At 42.9% G+C, this 9,729-nt stretch overlaps 1 protein-coding gene across 1 annotated transcript; it reads right to left on the bottom strand.

Annotated features, from left to right (window-relative positions):
* Nucleotides 1–3,058: 3,058 nt before the first annotated feature.
* TUBA1B (tubulin alpha 1b) lies at nucleotides 3,059–9,253 on the bottom strand. Its single transcript, XM_073614044.1, has 4 exons — nucleotides 9,096–9,253; nucleotides 6,206–6,428; nucleotides 5,973–6,121; nucleotides 3,059–4,241 (listed from the first exon to the last, which is right to left on the bottom strand). Exons 1-4 carry the CDS (start codon nucleotides 9,096–9,098, stop codon nucleotides 3,261–3,263), a joined length of 1,356 nt encoding a protein of 451 aa, XP_073470145.1. The 5' UTR covers nucleotides 9,099–9,253; the 3' UTR covers nucleotides 3,059–3,260.
* Between the last annotated feature and the right edge of the window lie 476 nt (nucleotides 9,254–9,729).

Genomic DNA, 9,729 nt, shown 5'->3' with positions numbered 1-9,729 from the left:
TCAAAACAAACTATCTCTTCAAAGGAACAAAAAGGGGCCACTACAAGGCAGTCAGTTCCAGAATTCTTTTGGCTGATATTGCCACAAGGAGAGCCATTTTGCAAGAAAGAGCAGGGAAGGGTATTTTCCAGATTGGATAGCCAGATGTTGATCCACTTGAAGCTAAATAAGGAGGGGCTAAATTGCAGACTCCGTGGGGGTTATTTATGAAAGGCAAATCCACTTTGCACTGCAAGTGCACTTGGAAGTGCAGTCGCTCTAAATCTAAGGGGTAGATCTGAAATGAGTGGAAGCTCTGCTGATTTTATCATCCAATCATGTGCGAGCTAAAATGCTGTTTTTTTATTTTCCTTGCATGTCCCCCTCGGATCTACAGCAACTGCACTTCCAAGTGCACTTGCAGTGCAAAGTGGATTTTCCTTTAGTAAATAACCCCCCTTGATTAAAGAACCAATTTGACAACAGCAGGTCTAGGTTGATTGATACAGTGGGTATAGAAAAGAATCACCCCCCTTTTAAAATCACATTTTGTTGCTTTGCAACCTGAAATTAAGACAGTTTTTGGTTTATCCAGCTAGAATTTATAACATCCAAGTAAAAGATATAATACCACAAGTCATTTTTAGGGGTTGATCCTTTTTCCAACTTAGTGATTCTGTTTTTGATTTTTTTTCTCTGATATGTTGGTGTTAAACCTTTCACTTGGATGTTATAAGTTGCACTGAGTAAATACAGCTGGATAAACCAAAAACTGTCTAGGGCAGCGATGGCGAACCTTGGCACCCCAGATGTTTTGGAACTACATTTCCCATGGTGCTCCGCTACACTGCAGAGTGCATGACCATCATGGGAAATGTAGTTCCAAAACATCTGGGGTGCCAAGGTTCGCCATCACTGGTCTAGGGTATATCATAGGTGTATTTTAAATGATAGAGACAGAATATCAACCAAAAATCCAGAAAAAACATGATACAAATGTTATAAACTGAGTTGCAGTTCAGTAAGTAAGCCCAGGTTCACACGAGCTGCGGGAATGAAGCCATGCGAGTTCAGCTGATTTCACTCCCACATGTCAGTCGATTTCGGCTGCGATTTCAGAGACATCTGTGCAGATTTCTGCACAGATGTCAATGGAAATCGCAAAAAGTAGTACAGAAACTACTTTTTGAAATCATTGCGGTGCTGCAAATGCAGCATCGCACAGATTAGGACAGGTGTCTTTGCCTGCAATTGCCGCCAATTTGACATGTCAAATCGTATCAATGTGAACCAGGGCCAAAATAAGTATTTGATCCCCTACCAACAAACTATAATTCTGGCTCCCACAGACTGGCTACAGTGTGTGCTCATGTGTTACACAGATTTGTCCTGTCAATTTACGAAGGTGCTCCTAATGTAAACTCGTTATGTGTAAAAAAAAAACAAAAAAAAACAAAAACAAAACAAAAAAAAAAAAAAAAAAAACACACGTCTACAGAATCTCTCTTCCATTCAAACCTAACCATCATAGGCAAGACCAAAGAGCTGTCAAAGGACATCATGGACAAGATGGTAGACCTGCACAAGGCTGGAATAAGCTACAAGACCATCTGCAAGAAGCTTGGTGAGAAGGAGACAACTGTTGGAGCGATTATTCACAAATGGAAGAAATGATCTCAAGGCAATTGGGACCACAGTCAACAAACAAACAACTGGTATCACAATGTGCTGCCATGGATTGAAATCCTGCAGCGCCCGCAAGGTCCCCCTCCTCAAGAAGGCACATGTACAGGCCCATGTGAAGTTTGCCAATGAACATCTTCACAGAAAAGGTTTGGGAGAAAGTGCTGTGTTCAGATGAGACCAAAATGGAGCTCTTTGGCATTAACTCGACCCGCTGTGTTTGGAGGAAGAAATATGCTGACTATGACCCTAAGAACACTATCCCTACAGTCAAGCACGGAGGTGGAAACATTATGCTTTGGGGCTGTTTCTCTGCTAAAGGTACAGGATGACTGCCGCATTGAGGGGCCAATGGACGGGGCCATATATTGTAAAATCTTGGATTTAATGTAAGAATTCTTTGTGCGTTTTTATTACCTTGTGACTTTTTTTTGGTGAATGGGTAGGTGTGTACCCCAATACTCATTCACATGGGGGGCAGGACCTGAGTGCCCCCCTTCCTAAAGGGGGCTTCCATACTCCAAATAGCCCTCTGCTCGCAGACTCCCACAGTTGTGAGGATGAGGCCCTTGTCATGGGGACAAGGTGATTTGGGGTGGGGAGAGCCCCCCATGTTGAGGGCATGTGGCCTGGTATGGTTCGAGGGGGTGCTCGCTCACCCCCCCCTTTCTGACCTGCATGCTTGGATTAGGGTCTGGTATGGATTTTCATACTTTAATTGTCTGTACTTTTTTACAATCAGTTGTGAGCAGGGAAGCAGCCAGCTATTTGTCAAAAATCAGCCTGGGGGTCCCCCGACCCCAGCCTGTTTGATAAATACCACCAGCTAAACCCTGGTGGTAAGTATTGCATGCTTTTTAACGCTCTGGTCTGTTTGCAAATGGGACTTAAGAGCTTTTTATTCAGTATTTACCAGAACATTTTTTTCAGATTTTTTTTTAGTAAATACCGCATAATTGTTATTTTTTTGTGAATTGGACATGTTTTACTTGGGGATCAAATACTTATTTTACTCACTGAACTGCAACTTAATTTATAGCATGTTTTGTTTTATGTGTTTTTTTCTGGATATTTGGTTGATAGTCTGTCTCCATCATTTAAAATACACCTATGATAACAATTATAGACCCTTCATTTCTTTGAAAGTGGGAAAACTTACAAAACCTGTAGGGGGATCAAATGATTTTTTTTACCCACTGTATACACAAAAAGGGAAATAGTGCCCTTGCTAGTCAATTCTATTAGAAACCTGTAGTATCTTATATACTAATATAAGAACTGACAAAGTAAGCAAACCTCTGATAATACATGGACCAAGGTACTAAAAAGATAATTTTCAGCAATGTATGGTTAAACCTGAAAATTGTATCTCATCATATTAGAGAAGAAAAACAAGTTTTTTTTGTTTTTTTAAAACATTTTATTCCAGATCTCATACAATTACAATTATGGAATAACACGGCTGCATATTGTAACAATTAACTAAAGCAGATTGTCGTATTTCATACCAACTCGAAGATTTGGCATTCTGCTTAAAAAGCTTCGGTGTTCAGCTGAGAATGGGTAAAACACATGCCTATAACATAACAAGATCTGGTTTAATACTCTTCACCTTCCTCCTCACCCTCACCTTCCACAGAATCTACACCAACTTCCTCATAATCCTTCTCCAGGGCAGCCATGTCTTCACGGGCCTCAGAGAACTCTCCCTCCTCCATACCCTCACCCACATACCAGTGCACAAAGGCACGCTTGGCATACATAAGATCAAACTTATGATCCAGTCTAGCCCAGGCCTCTGCAATAGCAGTGGTGTTACTCAGCATGCACACAGCACGCTGTACCTTGGCCAGATCACCACCTGGTACCACAGTTGGTGGTTGATAGTTGATACCAACCTTGAAACCAGTAGGACACCAGTCCACAAACTGGATACTACGCTTAGTTTTGATTGTGGCAATAGCAGCATTAACATCTTTGGGCACCACATCACCACGGTACAGCAAGCAGCAAGCCATGTATTTACCATGACGTGGGTCACATTTCACCATCTGGTTAGCTGGCTCAAAGCAAGCATTAGTGATCTCAGCTACAGAGAGCTGCTCATGGTAGGCTTTCTCAGCTGAGATAACTGGGGCATAAGTGGCAAGAGGGAAGTGGATACGAGGGTAGGGCACCAAGTTGGTCTGGAATTCTGTCAGATCTACATTCAAGGCTCCATCAAATCGGAGAGAAGCTGTAATAGATGACACAATCTGACTAATAAGGCGATTCAAGTTAGTGTAGGTGGGGCGCTCAATATCTAAATTTCTACGGCAGATGTCATAGATGGCTTCATTGTCCACCATGAAAGCACAGTCAGAGTGCTCCAGGGTTGTGTGAGTGGTAAGGATGGAGTTGTAGGGCTCAACAACTGCTGTTGAAACCTGGGGAGCTGGATAGATGGAGAATTCCAGCTTAGACTTCTTCCCATAATCAACAGAGAGACGTTCCATCAGCAGAGAGGTGAAGCCAGATCCAGTACCGCCACCAAAGCTGTGGAAGACCAGGAAACCTTGAAGACCTGTGCACTGGTCAGCCTGTAGAATACATTTTATAGGTTAGGACAGGTAATAAAGAACAGCTGCATGTAACAAAAAACAAATAAATTAACTGAAAATGCCCTGAAAGCATCCGATGCAATTGTGCTACAATAAAAAAACCTGCTCAAATTGGTTTATCTAATTTAATGGAAACTACATTAGAAGAAGCTCTAAACATGACTTTGGTCATGTTTAGTTTATCACATTTTGTACAACTTTCTCTTGCCTTAAAACTATAGAGTATAAAATGAGGCTACCTGGTATGCAAGTAGAGCTGCACGATTCTGGCTAAAATGAGAATCACAATGACTTTGCTTAGAATAAAGATCACAATTCTCTCACGATTCTTGCTGCGCAACATCATCTTTCACATTATACAAAACAATTGAGCTAACTGTTTCATTTTTTTTTTTTAATTAAAGTGTATTTTTTCCAAAAAGGCTGCTGCACAAATACAGTGCGACATAAAATATTGAAACAACCGCCATTTTATTCTCTAGTGTCTTTGCTAAAAAAATATATATAATGTTTCTGGGTTCCAAGTAATTTTCTAGCAAAAAGTTTCTGATTTTAACTTGTAAGCAACAAATGTCAGAAAAAGGGTTAGTCTTTAAGTGGTTAAACAGACCTTTGATCTAAGAACCAAATGTTTACAACATTTCTCTTCATCTCTGATGTTCAGATAAACTTGGAAGGCTGCCTGGATTTTTTATCAGCTGTCAGAAGTGAGCATAGAACTCTCTTCATTTGTTACATAGAAATTGGGAAATGCTGTTTTAAGATTGGGAAGGGAGTGGAATCTCAATTTCGATTCTTTAACGATTAATCGTGCAGCTCTATATGCAAGTGACACCTTTTTGGATTCCTTTTTTTTTTTTAAAAGGACTACAGGCAGTCCCTGAGTTACATATGACTCATACTTACAAACTGAGGGAGACAACAGGAAGTGAGAGGAAATCTACCCCTGGGAAGGGAAATTCACTCCTGCAAGAGTTATCATGGGAAAAAAAGGCATCTCCACTGAAGCTTTATCACCAATCCTTGTTTCCACAACAATTCAAAATGTTCAAAATTCAATTGCCACAGGGACAAAAAGTGAGGTGAAATCTTCTGAAGAAAGGCACAGACAGCAAAACAAATGTTGCAGCAGTGTTAACTCTTCCCTATGCTATCCAAAAAAATGTAATTTTTGGATGGAATTGGACTTTAAAAAAAAATGTGCCTGTTCCAACTCACATACAAATTCAACTTAAGAACAAACCTACAGAACATATCTTGTTTGTAACCCTGGGGACTGCCTGTATAGGAATCTTTGGACACATTTGGCTGTTGGTGCCCACAAGCCAGGAATCTCAGATTGGCTCTCTACATGACCCTCTGTTTAAGCACATTTGCTCAGACACACATAAACGGCAAATCAAGGATCCATTCATTCATCCTCAGAATTCCAAAGAATGTGAGACATGCGAGACCCAAACAATGTTGCATTTACTCTATACTGGTGATGAGAAAAGTGGTTTTAATAACCAGACCTTGTACCAGGTTGCACAGATCTTCAAACTAAATGTAGCTGGATGCATAGTTAACTAATGGTCAGGCCAAAAGTTTGTGCATATTAATGCGTGGCTTTAAATGGTTACTATAACATATGCAAAAATGTTAATTCTTCTATCAGTCACAAGCACATCAAGGACATTAAAATGGACAGATCTATAGACCTGAACTTACCAGTTTTCGGATTCTGTCTAGAACTAAGTCAATTATCTCCTTGCCAATTGTATAATGACCACGGGCATAGTTATTGGCTGCATCTTCCTTGCCTGTAATTAGCTGTTCTGGATGGAATAACTGACGATATGTTCCAGTTCGTACTTCATCTGTAATAAGATTTTTGTATGGCTATTAGGCGAGGGTTTGACCATATATTTAAAGGAAGTAAATTAACAGCAATCAGAACTTACCAATGACTGTTGGTTCCAAGTCCACAAAGACAGCCCTAGGGACATGCTTGCCAGCTCCAGTCTCGCTGAAGAAGGTGTTGAAGGAATCATCCCCTCCTCCAATGGTCTTGTCACTGGGCATCTGCCCATCAGGCTGGATGCCATGTTCCAGGCAGTATAGCTCCCAGCAGGCATTACCAATCTGCACACCAGCCTGACCAACGTGGATAGAGATGCACTCACGCTGCAAACATGAAGAAAGAAAAATAGTTAGTGGCAATAGGCAACCTGCATCAAGAAATCTTATACCTATGAAATGATGTGTGTAAGTAATGCTGCTAAGCAATTTGAATTTTATTTCATAAAAATATCTCTGTTCAGCCACATCACTAACACAGTGTAAAACCAGCTGCTTAAGCAAGTCTGAATGTTCAAAAGCAGTAAGAGGGCTAATCACACCCACTGCAGTCAGCTGACATTATTCCACGTTTCCATAAAGGAGCCCGCAAGAAGCTTCCACCCCCACACTTTATCCGCCTGGTCACAAAAGGGGAACATCTGCAAGAGGCTTTCAAATGAATCAGGATTATCCTTTGTGATGGATCGGTTTCTTCACAAGTACTCAGTTTACTGAATTGGTTTGCTCCACCCAGCAGCTGTTGTCTGTCTCAGCATCATTCAAAGTCATAAACCAGTGCCTCTAGGCAGCCACTATGTGGAATAGATGCAGTCTCTAGGGGCCGAAGACACAAATGTAGAAAGACTAACTAAAGCAGACCTTTACTCCTCTGAAGGCTACTACTCTTTCCTTTACGGATCCTATTTATTTTTTTTGACAGCCTAGTCCGAGCTTCTGCCTGGCATTCCCAGCTGCTCAAATCCTCCTGGGTTACGTGTCTTACATCCTAGGAGGCTTTCTAGTACACACTGTGCATGCATCACATGCTGTTAGGAGCAGAAGACAATGGTAAAATTACCATAATTAAAGACAACATTGAAGACTCCTACTTCTTTCTATGATAGAGAAACTGCAGCTCTAATTCTTCAGGCTGGGTTCACACTAGTGCGAATTGGAGGCAGATTTCCTTTTTTCCAATTTGCATGACAGGGGATTGTGACTGGCTCTCTATGGAGCCAGTTCACACATCTCTGTGGCGGCTGGGGAGCGGCTTGTACAGGAGTCCTGTGCATCTTTGGATCTGTTTCAGGGCCAAATTCAGGCAAAAATTTGGCCCTGATACGGAGAACAGGGACACAGCGGACCACTACTGCAAGCTGCATCCTTCTTATACTTTTTTTTTTTTTTTTAAGATCTCAACCTGAGCTTCTGACTGGCATTAACAGCTGCCCTACTTGTATATCACACGCCCTAGCAGGCTTCAGGGGCTATGTAGAACACATTGTGCATGCATCACACGCTGTTAGAGGCAGAAGCCACAACAGTAGAAAGACCATAATTAAAGCAGACATTCACACTTTGAAGACCACTACTCCTTCCTTTGATGAAACTGCAGATCTCCTTTTTTCACTCTTTTGGAGAGCCCAATTTGAGCTTTCTCTTGACGTCTTCAGATGCCCAAAGCCCCCTGGGATACTTGAGCCACGTGTCCTAGGAGGCTTGGGGGGCTACATAGAACACACTGTGCATGCATTATCAAATGGCTGGCTGAAGGAACCCTGGAAGAGACAGTTGGCTCTCAACAATGCTAAGAAGCTGGTGGCAGAGGACCCGATGTGCAGTGGATTACGGCAGGACAATGCTGGGTTCTGTTTTTGTTTTGAAGATAACCCATCTTGAGGTGATTGTAGCCATATTAGTGTGTTTGGGACAAAAAAAAAAAAACAATTGAGTACTGTCTGATACTTGTTTTAATTGCACTAACATACAATTTGTCAGCACAAGCTTTTGGGGCGTGTCCCCTTCTTCAAGGTAAGAGCAGTACTAAATTACCTCATAAGATTATAGTACTGCTTGGACCTTTTAGAAGGGGGTACACCCCCAAAAGCTTGTATGTTAGTGCAAATAAAGAAAGTATCCCGGACAGTACGCAATTGTCTCTGAAGATGATCCAGGATACAAAAGAAAAACAAAGTGGGGGATGGGTGTTGGAGGTTCCTTTTGTAATGTCTCACTTCCACTTGGGCTAAAGCAGCACATCCTCTACACATAGGATCATCATCATAAAGGAGGATCTGCTGATAAAAGTACCACCAAGAAGAATTGATCACAATGTACCACCACAGACACAACCCAGTAGAGCAGCCTTTCCCAACCTTTTCAACACAGAGGAACCCTGGAAATAAGTCTCCGGTCTTGGGGAACCCCCGCTAAAAAATCTACAACTCATCATACATTAGTGTGATGGTCAATGAGAAGAATGCTTCTTACACTTGTGGTTATTGGGAAGAATTACCCCCTTACAGATAACTAAAAAGATCAATGGTGTCCTTGAGAACTTACATGAGAGGCAGAAATTGACCATTGCTCAGGGAACCTCTAGAGGAAGCCAAGGGTTCCACTGAACCCTAGTTGAGAAACCCTGCAGTAGAGTGATACCCACCAGTGCACTCATCCCAACCAACTGTCCACCAGGTCATCACTATGCTATCCCATTAGAACAGTTCTTACTGTGTCCCCCCCCCCCCCCCGAGACTGGTGTGACCACCCTTCCTCTAATCCTAGAGAACCTTCCATCCATCCTTCCATGGAGAACCCCGGAAGGAGGAGGACCTCCTCCTCCTATCAGTCGAGCACGCGCCCATCCATCCCCAGCGCGGGAAGGTCTGTTGGCGCTGTGCGCGCGGCCGCTGCCCTCATTCACTGCCATGATGATGAAATCACACACTGGGTGGAGGGGGGGGGAATTACCGCATCGCACACACTCACACAGAAACCTCCCGTCACACTCACCATGATTGAGGATGAGGAGTCCGCGAAGAGTAAGGATTAAAAAATAAAAAAAATGGCGTTACTTTATCCAGCAGCTACGAGTGGATGTAAGTAACAGAATGAGGAGAAGGGATGCGGAGGTCGCTTTTTATAGGCTGGGCGGTGACGTCGGCATAGATTATGTTAATGTCGTGCGGCGGAGCGCTGATTGGACGGGAGCTTGGAGTGAGGTGTATGAATGTGGGAGGCGCCATCTCGTGTCTGCTCTCACTACCGCCTCATGCGACAATATGGCGGCGGCTCCATCAATGGATGGAGAGCGGGTACCTGAGACTCACACCGACACCCCCGAGCGCGCACTCAGCGCAGGTTAAGGCAGCTTATCGGTACTATCGGGTGTTGTGGAGAGGGCAGGCGCTTGTACCTGACCTAGAATGGGGGAAATAAAGGGACTACGACCATGTCACATTTATCTCACAAGATATAGAATGAGTGAGATATACCGACCAGGGGGGACCTACCGCAACACGGGCCCCGGGGGTAGGCCTGAAAATGCGCACTTTGGCCTATTTATCGCTATTCTCTCCTCATAGCAGGCATGAGGAGAGAGCCGAACACACAACACCTCATACACGTCCTCTATAGTCTATATATC

This window comes from Aquarana catesbeiana, linkage group LG02 (genome assembly GCF_042186555.1).
Source record: "Aquarana catesbeiana isolate 2022-GZ linkage group LG02, ASM4218655v1, whole genome shotgun sequence".
NCBI lineage: Eukaryota > Metazoa > Chordata > Amphibia > Anura > Ranidae > Aquarana > Aquarana catesbeiana.
The sequence above is the reverse complement of the archived record's forward strand: the minus strand, read 5'-3'. Positions and strand labels throughout refer to the sequence as shown.